General features: G+C 38.7%; 1 protein-coding gene across 2 annotated transcripts in view; it reads right to left on the minus strand.

The window, feature by feature from the left end:
• Nucleotides 1-24499, minus strand: part of LOC120539532 (serine/threonine-protein phosphatase 2A 55 kDa regulatory subunit B alpha isoform) — a 158946-nt gene that overhangs the window by 45803 nt on the left and 88644 nt on the right. For both annotated transcript variants that reach the window (XM_039769680.1, XM_039769682.1), the window contains exons 4-5: nt 23492-23657; nt 1343-1455 (exon numbers count right to left, since the gene is read on the minus strand). In XM_039769680.1, the coding sequence (XP_039625614.1) occupies nt 1343-1455; nt 23492-23657 (279 nt within the window). The remainder of the gene's footprint in view (nt 1-1342; nt 1456-23491; nt 23658-24499) is intronic.

Consider the following 24499-nt stretch of genomic DNA (forward strand, 5'->3'; position numbering starts at 1 on the left):
GCCACACTTTTTATTAAAAAAGACATGGTAATATAAATATTTTTTTAATTTAGAAATTCTGTTCAATTACATAAACAAAAGACAAAATAGCTTAATTATGCAGTGTAAACATGCCTACATGAAAAACTCCTTCTTAAATTAACAGAAAAGTTTATTTTTAAACTAGCAGGGTATTTAAAATATAGAAAAAGAAAATAACAATCTCATTTAATGTACTGAAAAATACCACACAAAATTCTGATAACCACTTATTGATGTGAATGAAGCATTGCCAATTGTCCAAAGGGATAAGCTAGGATAACAAGGACTTATTAAAAGGAGTTTGGACTTTAGTGCCCAATACATACATATGTTGGATTTAGCATGCACATAATTTCTTAAACTTGGTATATTGTGCATTGGTAAGTCTGTATTATTTAGCAATAATCTTTTGTTTAAGAATAAGAGCATTTGCAAAATGTTTGGTTTCACCAATTGAGCAAAGCTATAGAAAAACACTCCACACAAAACTGTAATAACAATCACATACTGCCTACATGGTTTCTCCTTGTTCACTGAATATTTTCCTGAAAATTCTCCTTATGCCCACTTAAACATATTTTTTCCCACAGTGCTCCACGATACTTCACAAGATCATCATGACATCACTGAGATGTAGCAGCCATATACATAACTTTGATGCAGGCCTATTATAAGATAAGGTAATTCCATGTCAACTCATCAAAACTTTGGACTTCCTTCCTAGTTAGACATAATATACATTATCAAATAATCCTACAACCATGAAAATGTGAAGGAAAAATTAATCTTTGACAAAATAGTAAACTGAATTTCTAACACTCATTACCACTAGATGTCACCCAAGCTGTGCTTTTGTTCTCTACATAGTCTAATACACTATTGAATGGATTAGCGTTTAGCAAAGCAGAAGTAAATGTTTTGCATTTACTAGTCAAAGAATGAAAAGACAACAGACAGAAATTCCAATATCAAACCTCAAAAATCTGAAAGATTTTTCTTTGTTTAAATCAGCAACACAAACCCATTACAATATATGAAACTGAAATGTTCAGCATCAGTCCCAGTTAACCAAGGTCAGTTTACCAAACAGTCCTCATTCATTTTAATTGGATAAATTATGAAAATAAAAAATATAGTATGTCATAATTACTGTCTACAAACTACAAAATAAAAACTCTCTCTCTGCCATATTTCAATCACCATGACCAATACAGATTTGACTACAAACTAAGTCATATGTACTTATGAATCTCCAGTTAAAGTTACTGCAATGACAGGTAAATATTAGCTAAAGGTACTTTTCACCAATATGTTGTCTTACCCGTAATGTAGTGACTGTAGAGGGGTCTCTGTACCGTCCATCCTCCTCTTTAAGATTGTAACCTTCTGGCATTTTCTTCCGTTCACTGATCTTCCACAGTTTTATGGTTTTATCTGAAAAGTACGTAATGATAGTACATCTAGGCTATTATTATATTATTATATTATCAAATTATACAGCTCCTAAAATATACCTTAATCTTTGCCCACTTTAATAAACTGTTCTATTTCATTTGTAATATGTTCTAAGCAGTTGCACTCCATTTCCTTAACTTTTACTGTAATATTTGCTTTGACAAAACAAAATTAATACTCTACACACTATGAAACACAATGCATAAGTAGTGCAATGAATAGAAATCAAAACAATCCATGCAAATTGTTAGATAATAGAGTGAAAAAACAGCAGCAGAGTCACATAAACGTGATGTCAGAAGTTGTTATAAACTTAGGCCGGAGTTAACTTCACGCGACACGACACATGCTGCAGCGGGTGCTCCTGCTACGCAAGTATTGTAGTGTTCATACTTGTGCGCGTACTTTACGTAAATCTGGAGGAATCCACCAGGTGGCAGTGCGAGATATTATATTATTATTAATGCATCTGTATGTCGGCATTTAGCTTCACCACTTTGAACCATTCATCAAACAGCAAAGCGCACACATCGATCCACAAAGGATCTCCATAGAAGCTTGCTGTTACATGTAGATGGTAAACAGAGAATGACGTCACGTTCCGACTTTTAGCACACTGCGCCCCCCGACTTTTTGCTGGTACTGCAACTCGTGCGCAGCGTGCGTTAATTTCTGAGGACCTGCTCAGAGGACGCGTGAAATGAACGCTGGGAACGCGTGGCAGCCATGATGCGGGCGCGTACGCATTCTGAGCGTTGAGTATAAATCAGCCCTTATGGTGAATTCTTTAAAAATCACTTTATAACCCCTTCACAGATTTTATACAAAAAAGTATAAATTTGGCATATCATTTAAGACCTCTACTTTGTGCAAGACAAAAGTTTTTTTTTTCCAACAATATTTACAGACAGTATTTCATGTTTTTTTTTTTACCATATTACAATTTCATTTGGTCCACGAGTTTACATATACTTTGTTAATATTTGATAGCATTACCTTTAAATCATTTAACTTGAGACAAACGTTTTGGGTTGCACTTCACAAGATTCTTACAATAAGTGGCTGGAATTATGGCCCAATTCCCTAGACAGAACTGGTGTAACTGGGACTAGTTCACAGGCCTCCTTGCTTACAGACACTTTTTCAGCTCTACTAACAAATGTTCAATTTGATTGAGGTCAGGGATTTTGAGGGCCACTCCAATACCTTGACCTTGTTGTCCTTAAGCCATTTTGCCAAATTTTGGAGGCATGCTTAGGGTCATTGTCCATTTGGCAGACTCATTTGGGACTGAGCATCAATTTCCTTGCCCAGCTCTTGAGATTTTGCTGCAGTATATCAACACAATTTTCCTTCCTCATGATGCCTTCTATTTCATGAATTGTACCAGTCCCTCCTGAGGCAAAACACACACCCACAACATGAGGCTCCTAACCCCATGCTTAACAGTTGGGATAGTGTTCTTTGGCTTGAAAACCTCACTCTTTTTCCTCCAAACATAACAATGGTCATTATGGCCAAACAGTTCAATCTTGGATTCATCAGATCAGAGAACATTTCTCCTGCAGGTAAGATCTTTGTCCCCATGTGCCACTGCAGACTGTAGTCTGGCTTGTTTTATGGCGGCTTTGGAGCAGTGGCTTCTACCTTGCTGAGCAGCCTTTCAATTTATGTTGATATAGGTTTCATTTTACCGTTCATATAAATACATGTCTGCCGGTTTCCTCCAGCATCTCCACAAGATCCTTTGCTGTTGTTCTGGGACTGATTTGCACTTTTCATGCCAAAGCACATTCTCCTCTAGGAAACAAAATGTGGTTCCTTCCTGAGTGGTATGACGGCTGTGGGGTCCCATGGTGTTTATACTTGTGTGTTATTGTTTGCATAGATGAAAGTGGAACCTTTGGGCATTTGGAAATTGTTACCATACTTGAGGAGGTCCATATTTTTTTTTCCTGAGGTTTTGGCTGATTTCTTTTGATTTCCCCATTATGTCAAGCAAAGAGGCAGCGAGCTTGACGGGAGACCTTAACATACACGTTGACTCCAATTGGGCTAATTGGCTATCAGCAGCTAATTGTCTAATGTCCTAAAGGCTTGACATTATATTCTGTAATTTTCCAATTTGTTTAGGCACAGTTAACCAACTGGTACTCAGCCGGGACACCCAGAAGGACCGGAAGAGGGACTACGCCTCCGCCAGACCATGAGAGGGCAGCCCTATAGGGGCCCGTGGTCACCGTCAGGGAGCGCCCAGATACCTGAAGAGCCCTGGCCATCAGCACTTCCGCCACACCTGGAGGTGCTGGCAGAAGGATTACCAGGGACACCTGGAGTGCTTCTGGGTGCTCAGCCGGCACTTTCACCACACCAGGAAGTGCCGGAGGAAGTTAATCGGGAAGCACCTGGAGCATGTCCAGGTGAACATAAAAGGGGACGCCTCCCTCCATTCGATGGCTGGAGTCGGGTGGAAGAGGACAGAGCTCAGAGGAGAGGAGTGGAGGTAGTGAGACAAAAGGCATTGTGAAAGAGTCCTGGACTGAAGGGTTCTTGGTGCTGTGGCACTGGGTTGTGTGCAGGACATTGTAAATAGAAAATGTATAATAAACCGTAAGTGGTGTTGAAACCTTCAGTATCTGCTTGTCTGAGTCCGGGCTGCTTACCACACTATGTATGTTTCTGCTTTGCTATCAAAACAGGGTTCTCAGCACACTACTTTGCCTGGGGGCCTATGATGCTGTTAAGATGCCCCCCTGCTTCTGCCTTTCTCTGCCACTTTTTCTATCATATCATTTTACACTATTATCCACTGCAGAACGTTTAACCAAAAAAAATGTACACAACCAGTGTACCTTTAAGGTATAGATTTTTCCTTTTTTACCGTGTAATGTCTAACTCCTGCCACCCTGTTTTAGCTTTAGTACTATACCACTACTTTTGGATGCTAATGGATACCAGAAATATTTGCTGTGTGATCTGAAATCTTGGATTATTTGTACTTTCTATCATGTCTGTATTTATGCAGTATCTCTTATGCTTTAGTTCAGCTACAAGCCTACGAAAAAACTTGTAAATCCGTCCCACCTTAAATCGCTTCTTAAATTCCTTCACTCCTCTCCGCCAGCGTCCTTTGTCTTCTAAATGTGCTGATAAAGAGAAGCTAGAAGCAGCTGGCTATTCCATCCCCCCACCAATTTAGAACGTGCACGAACTTCTCCAAGCACATGCCTTGATTGAGTATCTAGGAGTGAAGTGGAGTTTTAGAGTGGAAATAATAGATCGTTATTTGGAACACACGCATTTCATGTCTGTTCCGTTTCTGCAGTAATCTGTGTAAACACAGAAACATTTTTTATATTCTAGTAGTAGATGACAAAATGTAGGCATAAACTATAAAATGTATGAAGCCTGAAGTCCAAATATCAAAGAAATATTTTCACAAAAGGTACAAATATAAGACAACAATTGCGCTTTTATTCAAAAATATAGGTGCAGAAAGAAAAGCTGCCTTAACATGTGACATTGACAGCGACTAATTGCGATCGCCTCCGTGGCGCAATACATTCGGCTACTGACTGGGAATCAAAAGGTCGCGAGTTCGATTTTGCACTATTCCGTTTTGAGAAGTAAACTGTTCTTAATCTTACTATTTTAGAATAAAAGCATACATTTGATTTCAGTCTGTAACAGTGGGTGTAATTTATGATCCTTATAAAGCTTAGCTTTGTTTTTTTTTTTTTTTAATTCACTTTTCATTCTCTCAGTCGCGTTCAGAATCAATCCATACAACCCCATCTGACACGGCTGTTTTCACATAAAGACGTGCTATAGCTCTGCAGTGTACCACGATGCATACTAACGCACCCCCTACCCCCAAAGGGTTCTGACACACAAACGCTGGCGAAGCTGCCTTCTTCGTATCTCACTGTCACTTGATTTTCTTTTTATTCAGTTTTATTGAGTGTTCCTGCCAGTCCCCGCATGTTGCTGTATGCTGTTTCTTTTGTACTCCAGGACATGCAGAGGAGAGAATGGTAAAGAGCAGTAACTTCAGCACTATATGCAATCATCAGACACTCCCCATCTGCCTGAGTCGCTCAAACACAGGAACATATGTTGGTGTAAAAGTATAAGAAAAGTACACTTTTATTCAAGTGCACTTTTTCCATTGCCTTTTCCTGTAAGAAGCAATGTACACACTTCTCTCTATGCTGTGGTTTCTATTACACACCTGAAAGAAAGAGACAATATATGTAAAAACATCATCGCACTAATGCAATATTATTTGAAAACAAACAGCGTCAGATCGAGTGTGAATTTATGCAGGAACTGGAAATTCTCTGATGTTGGATCAGTTCTGTATGGTTGTGGGCGTGGGTGTGAGTGGTTGACATAACTGGGAATTACTGTGAATGTGCGTGGTGTTTTGAGATAATGAATAGAGCTGCAAATTACAGGGAATTGTCAGATCTGACGCTGTTCATTTTCAAATAATATTGCATGTACTGAACTATTTTAGATTAAAAACATACATTTGATTTCAGTCAGTCTGTAAGAGCCAGTGTAAATGCATGATAATTGTAAAGGTTAGCTTTTTTTTTATTCAGTTCCATTCTCTCAGTCGCGTTCACGATTCTCCCCCCCCCCATTTGACAATGCTGTTTTCACATAAAGACACGCTATAACTCAAATGTGATTTATTTGGAGACGCGCTATAGCTCGAATGGGATTTATTTGGAGACGCGCTATACTTGAATGTGATTTATTTGGAGACACGCTATACTCGAATGTTATTTATATAAGGAAGAAAGTACAATGTCAGGTGCTCATTCAGTGTAATAGGAACCATAGCACAGAGAGATGTGTACACTGCAACAAGTACACATGTCGTGAATATAGGATGGGTGTGTGGGAATTGTTAATATTTGAATGTGATGATTTTATATAGCACGGATCGGAAATCAGCAGTTCTTAGCATTACACCACGCAAGCTGTCGTATCAACCGCCTACTGTAACTTGCTTTATTTTTTCTTCACTTATAGTCTAGAATAAAAGTGCACTTGTTTTGTTAAACTTGTACACCAACATATGTTCCTGTGTTTGAGCGACATGGGCATGCTCAAAAAATAGACGTGTAATGCCACGAAAAGTGCACGTAGGCACTTCAGTTCGCAAGCTTTGGTACGAGAATGCAGTCACAAATATGCTGCAGAGCTATAGTGCATCTTTATGTGAAAACAGCAGTGTCAGATGTTGGTTGGGGTAGTATGGGAAGGATCCTGAACACGACTGAGAGAATGAAAAGTGAATAAAAAAAAAAAACCTAACCTTTACAAGTATCATAAATTACATCGGCTGTTACACACTGAAATCAAATGCATGTTTTTATTCTAAAATAGTAAGAATAAGAGCAGTTTACTTCTCAAAACTGAATCGTGTGGGATCGAACTCATGACCTTTTGAATACTAGTCAGCGGCTGATACCATTACGCTACCGTGACAGCTGTAGTAAGTGTCTGTCAATGTGACATGCTAAGGCGGCTTTTTTCTGCAGTTATATTTTTGAATAAAAGCATGCTTGTTCTGTTATATTTGTACCTTTTGTGCAAGTGTTTGATATTTGGACTTCAGGCTTCATACATTATATAGTTTATGCTTACATTTTGTCAGTTACTACTACAATATGAAAAACGTTTTTGTTTTAAAAATGTGTTTACACGGATTACAGTAGAAACGGAACACACGTGAAATGCGTGTATTCCAAATAATGATCTATTATTTCCACTCTAAAACTCCACTTCACTCCCAGATAATCAATCAAGGCATGAGCATGTTCTAAGTTGGTGGCGGGATGGAATAGCCGGCTACTTAAAGCTTTTCTTTTATCAGCACATTTAGATTAACAAAAGACACTGGCGGAAAGGTGAGAACGGTTTTAAGAAGCGATTTAAGGTGGGACGGACCTACAAGTTTTTTTGTAGGCTCTGGTAATTCTAGTGTTAAAGCAGCTGATGTTGCAAAAGGCGTTACAGCGTTAACCAGGCAGAGGCCTCAAGTGCTGGAAGAGGTGGAAAAACTGTTGCTAGTGCGGCTGAACGAGAAGCAACTTGCAGGGGATAGCAAAAGTGAGGCGATGTTATGCGAGAAAGCTAGGAAGATTCATGGCAATTTGCTGCAAAACTATCCTTCTACGAGTGCTGGAAGTGATGAATTTTAAGCCAGTAGAGGATGGTTTTGCAAAAGAAGTGGCATTCATAGTGTGGTAAGACATGGAGAGGCTGCTAGTTCCGACGCTGAAGCTGCGAAAGAATTTTCACAAAATTAGTGGAGGACGAAGGCTACATCCCACAACAAGTCTTCAACTCTGACGAGACCGGATTGTTCTGGAAGAGGATGCCGAAGAAGACCTACATTACCCAGGAAGAGAAGGCTATGCCCAGCCATAAACCAATGAAGCACAGGTTAACTGTTTAGCTGTGTGCCAACGCTAGTGGCGACTTAAAAATCAAGTCTCTACTCGTTTACCAATTTGAGAACCCTCGTGCTTTCAAACAGCACAATGTAAATAAAGCCAGACTGCCTGTGATGTGGAGGGCAAACACGAAGGGGTGGGTCACAAGAACCTTGTTTTTGGAATGGTTGCACGAGGCTTTCGCTCCCGCCGTGAAGCGATATCTCGAAGAGAATAACTTGCCTAAAAAAATGCCTTCTTCTAATGGACAATGCACCGGCACACCCTCCAAATTTGGATGACGATATGGTTGAGGAGTACGAATTTATTAAGGTCGTGTTCCTCCCCCCCCAACACGACTCCTCTTCTGCAGCCCATGGACCAGCAGGTGATTTCAAATTTCAAGAAACTGTACACCAAATGACTATTCACCAGGTGTTTTAATGTGACCGAGGAGACATCTTTGACCCTGAAAGAGTTCTGGAAGAACCATTTTAATATCGTTCATTGCATCGGCCTCATTGATAAAGCCTGGGAAGACGTCACACACCGCACATTGATCTCGGCCTGGAAGAAACTCTGGCCTGAATGCGTTCCTGAACAGGTTTTAGAAAGCTTTGAGCCTCCTGTTGTGGATGAGATTGTGTCCATGGGCAAGAGCATGGGTCTTGAAGTGGACAATGAGGACATCGAGGAGCTGGTCCTGGATCACAAGGAGGAGCTGACGACGGAGAAACTCGCTGCACTACAGCAGGAGCAGCTTAGGTTGCTCACCGAGGAGCAGTCCTCCGGGGAAGAACAGGAAAGGACGGTTATAAAAAGTGATCATGGAAAAATGGAACGAGTGCCAGGATTTTTTTCAAAAGAACCACCCTGACAAAGCGGTTACAAACAGAGTGATCAACATGATGAACGGCAATGTCGTCTCGCATTTCCAAAAAATTTTAATGCGTAGGAAAAGGCAAATCACATTAGACCGCTATTTCACTCAGTCTGATCCACCAGCTAAACAGCTAAAAACACAAGAAACCCAAGAAATCACAACAGAGAAAACGCCTGAAAGAAAACATCCCTCCATCGCGGAGCCGGACTCTCCCTCAAAACTGTAACCTCCTCTCCACCCATTTCCTCCTCACTTCATGCCAGAACTCGACTCATGTAAGGTTAGTTTTTTTGGTGGTTTATACAGTAGTTTTTGTATTACGGGTTTTTCAAAAGTTAATTTTTCAGTTCGTAGTGTGATTTGTTCCAGTGTTACTTTCCTCTTTTTTTTCAAATGTTCGTTTTTTTCCCTGTGCTTAAAACTCATTAAAAAAATTGTTTACATGGAGGAGTTCATCGTGTGATTTGTTGCGATGTTACTTTTCTCTTTTTTTTCAAATGTTCCTTTTTTTCCCCTACCCATTTTATAAAACCTGTTAACAGCGATTGGGCTGTAAGGCTAAAATAGCATGATCTTGTTACTTTATTGGTTGCTTGTGGTTGGTTTTTAAATAAATTTCGGATTTGTTCTAATGTTCCTTTTTTCCCTGTGCTTAAAACTCATTTTAAAAAAAGTGTTTACAGCGATTGGGCTGTAAGACTATTAAGCATGAACTCCTGCAATGTTAATTTTTTGGTTGCTTGTGGTTGGTTTTTAAATTAAAGTTTGGCTTTGTACAAATGTTCCCCTCTGTTCAGAGAGAGAGAGCGCGAGCGAGCCTGCTCGCGTCTCCTGGGTGTTTTGTGTCAGTGTTATTCAATGTTTTTACATTAGTTTACTATTACACTGTGCATTCTATGGTGTAATTAACTATATTTGTGCTTAATCTTAATCATATATTTACATACAGTTCGTACGGTCTGGAATGGATTAATTGTATTTACATACAATCCTATGGGGGAAATTGCTTCGGTTCACGACCAACTCGGTTTACGACCAAAGTTCTGGAACGAATTATGGTCGTGAACCGAGGTTCCACTGTACATTTATATTTAAACAATACAGAATATTTTTGCATATAAATGCACTACAGAATAATGAATCATATAAATGCAGTTATGATCAAGTACATAACTGCAGTCAGTGTCACAGTGATAACCTTAAGTTTGGTACTAGTGAGGGTGGTCGTGTAGTGTTATGGGTCCACAGCTCGTTGAGCAAAGGCCATTTTAAATAATCACCGAAACCCGAGGCAGCTTCGTGAGGGGGGCGTTGTTGTAGCAAGCCACGGGTCAGTTGGCGATGTGGCCGTTTCTCACCGAGTGCACAGGTGAGGAACTGCCCACATCCGTGATTGCTCCCATGGCTAATGCTGCAGCTGCGATGGCCCCTCGCGTTATAAAAAAAGAAGCGCAAGTCGGTTTTGGGGAGATCGAAAGGAAAGAGGACGGAGGTTACTGGGAGCGATCGAGGGAGCAGGTCGGTGAGAGAGAGAGCCGCGAAGGGTGAGCGAGCGAACGAGCACTCACGGGCAGCTGCGAGCGCCTGGGGTGTTGGGCCTACACCCAGGCGGTTGAGTTGGATGTCGCTCCCGCTGAGCGATCAGGTAGCGGGAGTGACCAAGGGAAGGCGACTGGCCGCAGAGAGGCCATGGAAAGGCAGCGGAAGTCGGGAGACTTGGTGCTGGAATCCCCAACGTGGGCGACCTGGCCGGTGTGGGCAACCAAGTTCTCCGAGACTGGGGTGAGTGCCAACTGAAGCCAGGGATCAGGAGGTCTCCAGTCTTGTGTGAGTGTTACAAGAGGGCAGTTGCAGAGAGCGTCTCGCCTGCTGCAAAGCCCAATTGGGAGAAGCAGGTGAGACGCTAACATAGAAGAGCACCGGATTTGTTGTTTTTTTAAAGGCTGCTTCCTAAAGAAGATTTTACCTCTGGCTTTAAAGGGTTGTGTTTTTTTTTTTCTAGTGTTTTAACCTCCACGTTTTCATTTTAAGGATTATTTATTTATTTATTTGAAGTTAAGAAGCACTGCACTTTATGGACACTTTGTTTTTGATTGTTTTTAATAAAAGCACTGTTTCACTTTTAACCATCCACTTGCTCAGATGCTCAATTATTGCCTTCACTGACTAGCTCACTCGGTTTCATTATCGATGGTGTTGGGTTCAAGTGCTCCTGTATAGCAATGTGAGTGTGGAGCCAGAACCCACACCGTCACAGGTCTTTCACTGTATCTCCCCCTACTGGGATATTCAAAGTAGCAGATGAGGCACACCTACTCCAGATGAAAGACCAACAAACTAAAATACAAAAAAAAAAAAAAAAATTAAGTTAAAAAGCTCACATTAAGAAATACACAATATTAAAAAAAAAAAACTGAGTGAAAATCAACACAAATCAGTTTTATTATGCTTTACTGAAGTAACGATGGATTTTAGGACAATTATTACATTAAATTGTAAAACAATAATAAATGTTGTACACCTTTAACAAAAATTCTTTAAGAAAGTTGTAGCTTTCCTTGCGCAACTTTGTACCCAATGTTGTCTTTAAATTATCCACTGGAGCACTCATATAAACATTAGAATGAACCACAATTAAGCTCAAGCCATATTAACTTTATAGCATAACCAGATGTTTACCACTTGGTAAACTCATAATATATATTCATATTTTTAATGCAATCCAAGAGACAATTTAAATTCTAAAGAATAACATTTGCCCACAAATGCAATCATAAACCAACTTGCATTATTAAATAAATTATAAATTAATAAATAAATAAATTGCAAAATAAAATTGCAATTACAAATCTTAGAGTCAATATTCTTTTGAAGAATGCCGGATACAATTCAATTCTGTAAAATTTTAATGCTTTCTCCTGAATCACGTAAAAGACTAATAAAAAGGACAGCTTATAGGAAATATACATTGTAGAAGACAGAATAATAGATGTTCAGTTATAATACAATAGTTTAGTATTACAAAATAAATTACTACTCAAAGTTTACCCTTGCACACAAAATTAGAATATTCACTTAACAGGTCACCTATATTTTCCTTCGTCATCATGGCTCTAGTACTTGTGGCCAGCAGGGTAGTGTTCTATTAGCTTACCCTGAGCCCTGATTCAATAAGGCAGGAAAAAATTTAATTAATTCTTCTTGAAGGAAAGCTGACACCCCTTTTATTAGCTATCACGTAAAAAAGGCCAGCAAGGCCTTTGCATCACCCCAAGCAGGCCACAAGATCTCAATTGAACTCCTGTCTTCTTCATTTAACCACTGACTTTTAAGGTTGGGCTCACAATATCTTCTGCATACAGCAACAACATTTATTTATATAGCACATTTTCATACAAAAAATGTAGCTCAAAGTGCTTTACATAATGACAGAATAGAAAAATAAAGGACACAGTAACAAAATAAAATGGGATATTGTTTGCACAAAATGTTAACAAGTGATTTCAAAATAGTGTGTGTGTCCAGAAAATCTTGTTTGTGCAAGATTAAAAAGACACTTTTTTGGGGGCTTTACGGACTCCATACATAGGTATCATAAGAAAAGGAAAGAAAATTATTTCAACATGCTTCTTTAAATATGAAGGTGAATTCTTTAATTTCTGTTAAGTGCTGTTTTCAAATAAGACTGTGAGGAAAGTGCACATTTATTTTCCATGCCTCAACACTGAGTGGAAAGCATGGGAATTACCTACCAAATAAGCAGTGAAAGGCATGCTATTATTTTTGAATGATATATGGCATTCTGTTGTGTGCAATCCTGAACTATAACCTAAGTTAACAACACACCTGATAGGTCTCTTATGAATGTATAACAGTTTGGTCTGTGTAACAAGAACAAGAACTTGCAGTAAAACATAATCAAGTAAAAAGTATGTTATTTGAGCTAAAAATGTAGTGGGCTAAAAGTAAATGTAGCTCCAAATAAAACATTTTCAAGTAGAATTAGCTCAAAAAATGTAATTACACTTGTTTCAAACTTCTTTGTTTTACACTTCTGCTAATTACTTTATACAGCATGTAATATATATTTTTTTGATTAGCTGTTTTAATTTCTTACCGTAAGTTTGCTTTATTAGGACTGCATTATTATGAAAATTTGTATCTCAGTTTAACCTTTAGTTCACCGCTCCTGGGAGAGATTTTGTATGTTTTGTCTTTTGTCAAGTCAAAGGAGATCTGAAATGTCTGATCATAGCCTCATTTGGTAAGGCAATGCGGTGTACAGTTCTCAATAGAGTCTGGCTATAGACTTCAAGTGACAGATCCCCCTATGGCTGCTCTACATGCAGAACCCTGTGATGTCATTCAGAAGACTGCAGCTATAGGAAGATGTAGGTATGAAAAGCCTGCCTTTTGTTTGAAGCAAAAGTGACATTCATGTCCAACACGTTCAAACACTATTGCTTTTTCAGGTTTCGTTGCTCTTTTTTTTTTTTTTTTGCAGAACGCATGTCACCAAAATATTGATTCTCCAATTTTAGAAGGTAATGTTTAAACTTTAACATCATCTGACTGCACTGTTTGATGGAAATATAACCGTATATGTGTTAAATTGGGAAAGCACAGCCGGCAGTGGTAGTGGTGGTGCTACATAACAAGGGGATCGGAGTTAAGTCCAGGTTGCTCTCTGAGTGGAGTGTGCATGCTTTCCTCCATGTGTATATGGATTTTCTCCAGGTGCTCTCATTTCCCTCCACAGTCAAGAGATGTACAGGTTAGGTGGATTGGGGATGCTAAACTGGTCCTGATAGGTTTGTATTTATGTGTGTGAATGAGTTTAAACCTCTAATTGCCTTGTGCGCAATGCACTTGAAATTGTGACATTATTATAGTATAAAACTTCAGAGTACTTTTATATTTCCACAATGGTTTAACTAGCCAATATATAAAAGTACATTTATTTTTGTGAGACAATGTCTCACAATTTCCTATCTAAAATATTTTCATGTTCTGTTGAGTATTTCTGTGTAATACCACAATACAACACATCCATCTCAACCCATTCTGTAGAGCAGAGTCGTGGTAAAGCCAGTGCTCATTCCAATAAGCATCAGGCAGAATATCATGTGAAGTTTGACCACACACACATAAATATCAGTGCCAGTTTAGCATTGCCAATCCACCTAAAACTGTAAGTCTGTAGATTGACGCCATGCAGGAAGCAACCTGGGCTTTGTACAACATGCATTACCATTGTGTCACAATGCCACCCCAATTTAACACACATTCTATAATATTTTCAGCAGATGATATTATACTTTGAAACTGTTAAGTTTATCGACTTAATATGTTGGTAACACGCAATGTAAAATCTACAACAATCTATATCACGGCAAATGCTGAAATTAAACATAGTTACAACAAAGAAAAGCGCACAGGTGTATTAATCTTGTGTTATGCAAATTGTGATCACTTAATGAGACATTGCCTCAATTTAATACTCCTACTGTAATATTTCAATCAGATGCTGTTTTTAAACTTAATTTATTACATTTGGCAAATTAATTTTGACGACACACATTCTGCAATTAAATATAATTTTAGAAAAATGGGGAAAAAAAAAGAATGGAATTTATTGGCAATGAACATCAGCATCAGAAGGCACATCTTCCAAAGCGTTGTTGCCTCCGGCCGCAAGCCCCTGAATGATGTCACAGATTCAGTGTCTGCTACTTGAGTTCTGTAGCCAGACACTTCTCTGAAAGTTTCAGAGAGTGTGGGAAGAGGAAAAAAAAAGTATACAAACTTGGTGTTTTTATGTCTGTCCGCTCTAGCTAGTTAAGAAATTTTGTAATCTATTGATTTGTTAACCGGTTACAGGGACCAACAACGAACAATTTAAATTGCTGATAAAGATTAAATCCAACTCATCTTACTTTTAATCATGCAACAACAAAAAAAAAATTCCTAGAGGCATAAACAGTGTAATTCTCATCAGTAAATACATTTTACTGACCAGAGTATTAAAGGTCTCAATCATGAACTTAAAAGAAAAAAAATGTACTCACATTCTTAAAAGCAGACAGAATTTTTACAGGAGATTAAATTAATAACAAAGGACTTTTTTTGTTGAGATGAAACTAGATTTTTCAGATTTTCATTTTTAGTATAAAATAAAGAGGAGAGAGGGCATTTTCATTCACAAATCAATTCTATGTTTAACCACTGAAATATTACCCAGTTCTGATGGGCAATGCAATATTTTGGTTGTGAATCTATACAAATTCAAATTCTGTGTAATATGAACCAAATATGGCGGACAAAGAATGCATGTTTAAGGCAAGCACATTAGTTCTCAGTATGAACACTCATAAATTTAACATGGCTGTAGGCTTTAATTGAATATTAAATAGAGAGGAAAAGAAAGAGGTTACTTAAGAACAGAGGCGAAAAGAAAACGAAAAAAAAAAAAAAAAAAAAAGAACCTTAGTAAATGGAAACATCAAAACTCTGTGCCAGTATGTGCACTGACACAACAATGTAACTATATCGAGAAAGACAAAGGATTACCTCCTGAAATGTAAGGCCATGCTGAAAAACTACAGAAGTAACTGAATGTAGACTTGAGCAGGAGCATAAATGTTTCTATACCTGTAGCCATAAAGTAAGTGAGTAAAAAACTGACAGGTCTAATATAGGTTAGATAGGACTATGGCCAGATGAAGAATTTGTACAGTACTTCAGTTAGCACCAAACCAACCTAAGCATGGAAAAGCAAAACTGTCCGTCTTCCTCCTTGTACCATACAGCAAATATTAGTGGACCAACTGAACAGTTGTTAACTAAATTATTAATCTCAATTTCTCGAGTCTCAATTGTGAAAGGAGCAAATACTTAGAGGTTTTTGACACCTTCATTGTTTCTCTAGCCAGTCTGTTTGTTTGGATGCTAGTTCTGGGAAAAATGTTCTTTGAAGATTCTGGATCTTTTTAGTTGTACTCCATTTCTTTAAAGTTGATTTGACTAATTAAGATTTAATTGATTGGGATCCTTAGTGCCTTTGAAAGATTTTATGCCACAACAGACTTGTCTCTGTCAACAATGTTCTTCAGACTTAACACCAAGTTTAAAAAAATTTTTTTTTTTTTAATCAATTTATAGACGTTGGACATCATTAACAAACCCAGCCACAGGGGATGCAAAAACCAGTGTGTTTCTTCGTGCCAGTCCCAAACCCAGATAAATGGGGAGGGTTACGTGAGGAAAGGAAACTGGTGTAAAATTTTGCCAAATCAATATGCGGAAAACAATACAAATTTCTATACTGGATCAGTCGAGCCACGGGTTAACAACGACCGCCACCAGTACTCTTAAGACAACAGGTTGCTGGTGGAAATTGAGGTACTGTTGGCCAAAGAAGGATAAGAACTGGATAGACGTGAGAGGAGGAAGGTAAACAGAGTGCAACTGAGGTTAGGAACTTTGAATGTTAGCAGTATGACTGGTAAGGGGAGAGAGTTGGCCAATATGATGGAAGGTTGAAAAATTGTGCATGCAAGAGACTAAATGAAAGGGGAGTAAGGCCAGGTGGATCAGAGATGGATTCAAATTGTTCTAGCATGGTGTGGACGGGAGGAGAAATGGGGTAGGAGTTATTCCGAAGGAACAATATGTCAAAAGTGTTTTGGAGGTGAAAAGAGTGTCAAGACAGAGTAATGATTATGAAATTGGAAGTGTGATGATGAATGTTGTTAGTGCATATGCCCCGTAAGTTGGGTGAGCGATGGATGAGAAAGAAGATTACTGGAGTGAGTTGGATGAAGTGATGAACAGTGTGCCCAAGGAACAGAAAGTGGTGATTGGAGTGGATTTCAATGGACATGTTGGTGAAGGGAACAGAGGAGATGAAGAGGTGATGGATAGGTATGGTGTCACGGAGAGGAATGAAGAAGGTCAGATAATAGTGGAGTTGGCCAAAAGGATGGACATGGCTGTGGTGAATACGTATTTTAAGAAGAGGGAGGAACATAGGGTTACATACAAGAGTGGAGGAAGATGCACACAAGTAGATTACATCCTAAGCAGATGAGTCAAACTGAAGGAGACTGAAGACTGCAAAGTGGTGGCAGGGGAAAGTGTAGTTAAGCAGCATAGGATGGTGGTCTGTAGGATGACATTGGAGATCAAGAAGAGGAAGAAAGTAAGGGCAGAGCCAAGGGTAAAATAATGGAAGTTGAAAAAGGAAGACTGCAAGGTTGACTTTAGGGAGAAGGTGAGATAGGCACTGGGTGGCAGTGAAGAGTTACCAGACAGTTGGGAAACTACAGCAGATGTAGTAAGGGTGACAGCAAGATGGGTGCTTGGCTTGACATCTGGACAGAGGAAGGAGGAAAAGGAAACCTGGTGGTGGAATGAGGAAATACAGGAGAGTATACAGAGGAAGAGGATAACAAAGAGGAGATGCAGAAAGTAGACACGAGTACAAGGAGATAGGGCGCAAGGTGAAGAGAGAGGTGGCAAAGGCTAAAGAAAAGGCGTATGATGAGTTGTATGATAGGCTGGACACTAAGGAGGGAGAAAAGGACCTGTACCGATTGGCTAGATAGAGGAACTGAGCTAGGAAATATGTGCAGCAGGTTAGGGTGATAAAGGATAAAGATAGAAACGTATTCACAAGCAAGGAGAGTGTGTTGAGAAGATCGAAAGAGTACTTTGAGAGGCTGATGAATGAAGAGAATGAGAGAAGAGACTGGATGATATGGAGATTGCGAATCAGGAAGTGCAACGGATTAGCAAGGAGGAAGTAAGGAGAGCTATGAAGAGCTTGAAAAATGGAAAGGCCGTTGGTCCAGATGACATATCTGTGGAAGCATGGAGGTGTTTAGGAGAGATGGCAGTGGAGTTTTTAACTAGATTGTTAAATGGAATCTTAGAAAGTGAGAGGATGCCTGAGGAGTGGAGAAGAAGTGTACTGGTGCCGATATTTAAGAATAAGGGCAATGTGCAGGACTGTAGTAACTACAGGGGGATAAAATTGATGAGCAACAGCATGAAGATATGGGAAAGAGTAGTGGAAGCTTGGTTAAGAAGTGAGGTGATGATTAGTGAGCAGCATTATGGTTTCATGCCAAGAAAGAACACCACAAATGCGATGAGGATGTTGACGGAGAAGTACAGAGAAGGCCAGAAGGAGCTGCATTGCGTCTCTGTGGACCTGGAGGAAGCATATGACAGGGTACCTCGAGAGGAGTTGTGGTACTGTATGAAGAATTCGGGAGTGGCAGAGAAGTACGTAAGAGATGTACAGGATTACATCAGGGATCGGCTCTGAGCCCTTTCTTATTTGCAATGGTGATGTACAGGTTCACAGATGACATTAGACAGGAGTCCCCGTGGACTATGATGTTTGCTGATGACATTGTGATCTGTAGGGAGCAGGTTGAGAAGACCCTGGAGAGGTGGAGATATGCTCTGGAGAGGAGAGGAATGAAGGTCAGTAGGAACGAGACAGAATACATGTGTGTAAATGAGAGGGAGGTCAGTGGAATGGTGAGGATGCAAGGAGTAGAGTTGGCGAAGGTGGATGAGTTTAAATACTTGGGATCAACAGTACAGAGTAATGGGGATTGTGGAAGAGAGGTGAGAAAGAGACCGCAGGCAGGCTGGAATGGGTGGAGTAGAGTGCCAGGAGTATTTTGTGACAGACAGGTACCAGCAAGAAGGAAAGGGAAGGTCTAGGACGGTAGTGAGACCACCTATGTAAGTTATATGAGTTGGAGACGGGGCCACTAACCAGAAAGCAGGAGACAGAGCTGGAGGTAGCAGAGTTAAAGATGCAAAGATATGCACTGGGTGGGACGAGGATGGATAGGATTAGAAATGAGTACATTAGAGGGTCAGCTCAAGTTGGGTGGTTGGGAGACAAAGTCAGAGAGGCGAGATTGCACTGGTTTAGACATGTGCAGAGGAGAGATGCTGAGTATATTGGGAGAAGGATGTGAAGGATAGAGCTGCCAGGGAAGAGGAAAAGAGGAAGGCCTAAGAAGGTTTACGGATGTGGTGAGATAGGACATGCAGGTTATGGGTGTAACGGAACAAGATGCAGAGGACAGAAAGATATGGAAGAAGATGATCCGCTGTGGCAACCCCTAATGGGAGCAGGCAAAAGAAGGAGGACAGCATTAACAAAGGAATTCTTAAATATACGGTCATATGAAAAAGTTGGGGAACTCCTCTCAGCCTGCATAATAATTTACTCTACTTTCAACAAAAATATAACAGTGATACGTCTTTCATTTCCTAGGAAAATCTGAGTACTGGGGTGTTTTCCGAACAAATATTTTTAGTGAAGCAGTATTTAGTTGTATGAAATCAAATCAAATGTGAAAAACTGGCTGTGAAAATATTTGGGCACCCTTGTAATTTTGCTGATTTGAATGCATGTAACTGCTCAATACTGATTACTTGCAACACCAAATTGGATCGATTATCTCGTTAAGCCTTGAACTTCATAGACAGGTGTGTCCAATCATGAGAAAATGTATTTAAGGTGGTCAATTGCAAGTTGTGCTTCCCTTTGACTCTCCTCTGAGGAGTGACAGCATGGGATCATTAAAGCAACTCTCAAAAGATCTGAAAAGAAAGATTGTTCAATATCATGGTTTAGGTGAAGGCTACAAAAAGCTATCTCAGAGGTTTAAACGGTCAGTTTCAACTGTAAGGAACGTAATCAGGAAATGGAAGGCCACAGGCACAGCTGCTGCTAAACCCAGGTCTGGCAGGCCAAGAAAAATACAGGGGCGGCATATGCACAGGATTGTGAGAATGGTTACAACCCATAGATCACCTCCAAATGCCTGCAAGAACATCTTCCTGCAGACGGTGTATTGGTACATCGTTCTACAATTCAGCGCACCTTGCACAAAGAACATCTATTTGGCAAGGTGATGAGAAAGAAGCCCTTTCTGCACTAAAGCCACAAACAGAGTCACTTGTTGTATGCAAATGCTCATTTAGACAAGCCAGATTCATTTTGGAACAAAGTGCTTTGGACAGATGAGACAAAAATTGAGTTATTTGGTCATATAAAAAAGCACTTTCAATGAAAAACACCTGCTAACTACTGTCAAATTTGGTGGAGGTTCCATCATGCTGTGGGGCTGTGTGGCTAGGTCTGGGACCCTTGTTAAAGTCAAGGGTCGAATGAGTTCAACCCAATACCAACAAATTCTTCAGGATAATATTCAAGCATCAGTCACAAAGTTGAAGTTATGCAGGGGTTGGATATTCCAACAAGACAATGACCCAAAACACAATTCGAAATCTACAAAGCATTCATGCAGAGGGAGAAGTACAATGATCTGGAATGGCCGTCACAGTCCCCTGACTTGAATACCATCGAAAATCTATGGGATGATTTGAAGCAGGCTGTCCATTAAATTTAACTGAACTAGAGAGATTTTGTATGGAAGAATGGTCAAAAATACCTCAATCCAGAATCCAGACACTCATCAAAGGCTATAGGAGGCATCTAGAGGCTGTTATATTTGCAAAAGGAAGCTCAACTAAGGATTGATGTAATATCTCTGTTGAGGTGCCCAAATTTATGCACCTGTCTAATTTTGGTACGATGCATATTGCATATTTTCTGTTAATCCTATAAACTTAATGTCACTGCTGACATACTACTGTTTCCATAAGGCATGTCATATATTAAAAGGAAGTTGCTACTTTGAAAGCTCAGCCAATGATAAACAAAAATCCAAAGAATTAAGAGGGGTTCCCAAACTTTTTCATATGACTGTATTCATTTAAGTCATTCCTAATGTGTACCTACTGAAATGCACTAATTTGTTTTTTGCAATATTGTGTCCCTGAAAGTTTTAGCACTGTTAATTGATAATGATTTTTCATATTTTAAAATATTAGGAGCTGCAAGTCCAACTCTGCAAAAGATGTCTTTGTTGCCTTTGACTTATCCTAAAGTTGAAAACCTGCATAATCAAAAATGTGTCCATCTATTACACATAATAAACATTTGTCAATTCATCCCACATTAAACTTGTATTTCAAGGATCTTACCAGCCTCCACAATAAGACTGGGAATACTCACTAATACTACCCAGCATCACTTGCACAGTGTCTAAACCTTAATTATGGTCAGTTCTTTGCAAGATTAGCATTTGCATTTGTAGCAGAGGTCAGTAAATTGGGGAAAAGTGTTTTAATGTCTAAAATGAATCATTTCAATACAATGTTTATTTCTATGTGCCACCTTGCCTATGTTGCACCTACTGCAGCTAGGACAAACTCTGGAACCCAGTGAAAATAAACTTGATTAACCAGGTTTGAGTATAAATTAATATGAATATACACTATATGCTGTAGATCTCTAGACTAATATGCTGTTTTGACCATGCTTCTTAAATTTGATTTCTGTTTATATGGAAATGGTATTGAAAACTGCTCAGTTCTGAAAGACTGATAAAGTAACCATGTTCCTTAAAATCAAAGGGAAGAAGAAAATGACTCTATTCTTTTTGCTTGTTGCAGCTCAGACCAGATTTGAGAAATATAAGCACAACATGGGAGAACACTGCAATCAAATGTAATGTGTTTTCAGGCGAGTTTTCTTCTATATAAAGTTTTCATAATCCTCAGTGACAGAAACACCTGAAGGTGAAAGACAGCCAAAGACTGTAGTTTTCCAATTTCATATTCACTGTGAAACTATAAAATCATAAATTAAGCTAAATGTGTGGCCAAATGATAACAAAACATTCTATACGTACACTGTGCAGCAATGCTAATGGTAGTAACATGCCAACCAAGAGAATGTGGAAGCAATACATTTCTAATAAGCAAGTATTTATAAAAAATACTGTATGTGTCTGAATTGTCACAGAAGGGGTCATAAATGATATGAGAAATATTTGAATGCAAAAACCTCACTGCCTCTATACTGGATTACAGAAGTATGAGGATAAATAAAGACTGGATACATATCCAAATGTAAATCATAGAGCATGCAAAGCTTACAAAATATTTTTAATAGCTGTTAATATAGTAGACTTTTCAACTCCAAGGTATGTTTAAAAAAGTGTGGAACAGGTTAAGTTGTTCACATCATTTTCATGAGGTCAGTGATAAATCAATTTTCTGGTATAATTTCTGAAAGGAACTGACTAGAATCAAGTCATAAAAATCTTGACAGATTAACGATATAAATAAATTGTCTTATCACTATTATTAAACTATAACCAAACTCCAAAGATAACAAAATACTACTGCAGACAAATGCAATAAATTTTGTCAACACACAAATGTACAAAATAAAACAGGGGAAATAAAAAGTACAGGGTGAGCCAAAAAAAGGCAATGCCTTTTAGTTTTCAGTGAGCAACATGCCTTGGTTCGGTGCACACTGTGCTTTCTCATTCAAAGCATTCTTCAAAAACAACGAATCAATCATCACGACGCAACACACCTTCCGAACGCACTTCACCATTCCTTGCAGTGGTGACATCCCAAATCGAAAAAAAAACAGTTCTTCAGTGGGTGGCGAAATTTAGACAGATGGGTACAACATTGAACAGAAAATCTCCAGGCTGTTCTCAGACTGTACAAACACCTGAAAATATCCAAGCTGTAAGGGCATCAATTTAGTAGTCTCCTAGATGTTCAGCGCACAAACATGCTTCTGCCTTAGGCATTTCCAAAACATCTTTGAGGAGGATTTTGCATGATGACCTTAATTTCCATCCATACAAAATGATGGTAGTGCAAAAACTCACTGAGATAGACTGGCAGAGCTGTAGAGAGTTGTGAGCGAACATTCTGCAAACCATTCATTAGGATGTCATCGTCATGTGCGGTGACAAGGAAAATTTCCATTTAAATGGTTGCGTACATAAGCAAAACTTTCGCTATTGGGTTGAAACCAACCCCCGTACAGCGAGTGTGTTCCAGTTTGGCGTGCCATTGCAGGCTCTTACTTTTTTGAGGATGGGGGAACAATGGTCACAGTCACTTCAGAACGTTAAATTGAAATGCTAGAGAACTTTTTGTGGCCACAACTGGAAGAAATGTATGTGGTGGATACCTGGTATCAACAGGATGGAACAATAGCTCATATAGCACAGAGAATCCATGGAAGTTTTGTGGGAGATGTTTCCGGGGAAGCTGATTTCCCGAAGCTGATTTCCCTGCTTGGCAATGTCGGGTGGCCTTTATATTTGCTCCATGTGAGGCTCTCTCAAGTCGAAGGTATACACACACCGACCTCAAAACCTAGAATTCCTCAAGGATGGTACTCACCATGAAATCGCTGCTATCCACTTGAAATGGCCGAACAAGTCATTTAAGTGTTCAGAAACCGTCTAGACAAGTGTATAGCTAATGATGGCTACCAAATTGAAGGTATCATTTTCAAAACACAGTGGGAAAAAAAAATTATTTTGTATACCCTTTCTTGTGTCGCAATGAAATTTATTATATCTCACAGCGTTTTTGTAGAATAAACGTTTGAAATGTGGTACTTCTTTTCGGCTCACCCTGCACAAAATAATAAAAGGCATTATATGTCATGGCTAGAATTTTTTACAAAAATAATTTCCCATACTTTCGATTGCCCATTCAAATCTATACAAATCCAAGTGGTAAAAATAACTTTCATCCTTACCATTTGTGGACAACAGGAACTGTGATGCATTCTTTTGGGGCAACCACCGGATCTTGTTGATCTTTTCTTCTATTTCTAAACTCTTCAAATAGTCAAACTCTGGCTCATGACTCTGAAAGGTGCTGTAAACATTATATTCACCTCTACACTGTGGCTGGTTCTTATTCTGGAACAAAAAAGACATATATTTAATAAAATAATTTCAGCACTAGACAGTTGTTTCAAACTTTAATGAGGAATAATTGTTATTTCTGTACAGCTTACAGGATTGCGTAATTCACAAAATAATGAAGTAATCTGCATTTTGATATTCTTCCAACTACACGCCTACATGTATAATCTGTCACACAGTTCTACTGTATAACTACGATTAAAGATTTACTGAACTCACATTTACATCAAGGAATGAAAGATTATCACTTTTTTTAGAACTACTTTAACAGGGAAGAAATGTAGATATAAATCTAATGAAAGAATTTTAGTAGGGTACAAAAGAAACTTTTACAAACACTACCTAGCACCTCCTCTCTTAATTTATAATTGCTCTCAAAGGAATCTAATAGTAAATTTCATAAAACATTCCGGAGTGAAAATGTACTTTTCAATATTGCAATATTTATGTTTATTTAATCATTATGTATTTAATAACTATTAAAAGATCAATAATTTATTCAGATATACACAACCAGACAAAAAAAAAGAAAAACAAATTTTCCACTTTTTACATAATAAGCAGTTTTAGTCCAATAAATAACTGTTCAAAAGCAAGTGGTGAAGTTTTTGGTAACCTAATGCAATTATTATAATTACACAAAAAAATTGTTCTCATTTTTTCATTTCCTCAATGTGAAAAGAAGGAAACAGTCAGACAGCAAACCTGAAATGCTTCTGTTTGTTGAAATGAACCTGCCAGTAATGCAAATGGCACAATTCAATTTCATTCTGTTAGATTAATTTTATATTAGAATATTCAGAAAATTATTACATATTTTCTTTTTACAAGGCACA

Source organism: Polypterus senegalus, chromosome 11 (assembly GCF_016835505.1).
Source record: "Polypterus senegalus isolate Bchr_013 chromosome 11, ASM1683550v1, whole genome shotgun sequence".
In the NCBI taxonomy this organism is placed as follows: Eukaryota; Metazoa; Chordata; class Cladistia; order Polypteriformes; family Polypteridae; genus Polypterus; species Polypterus senegalus.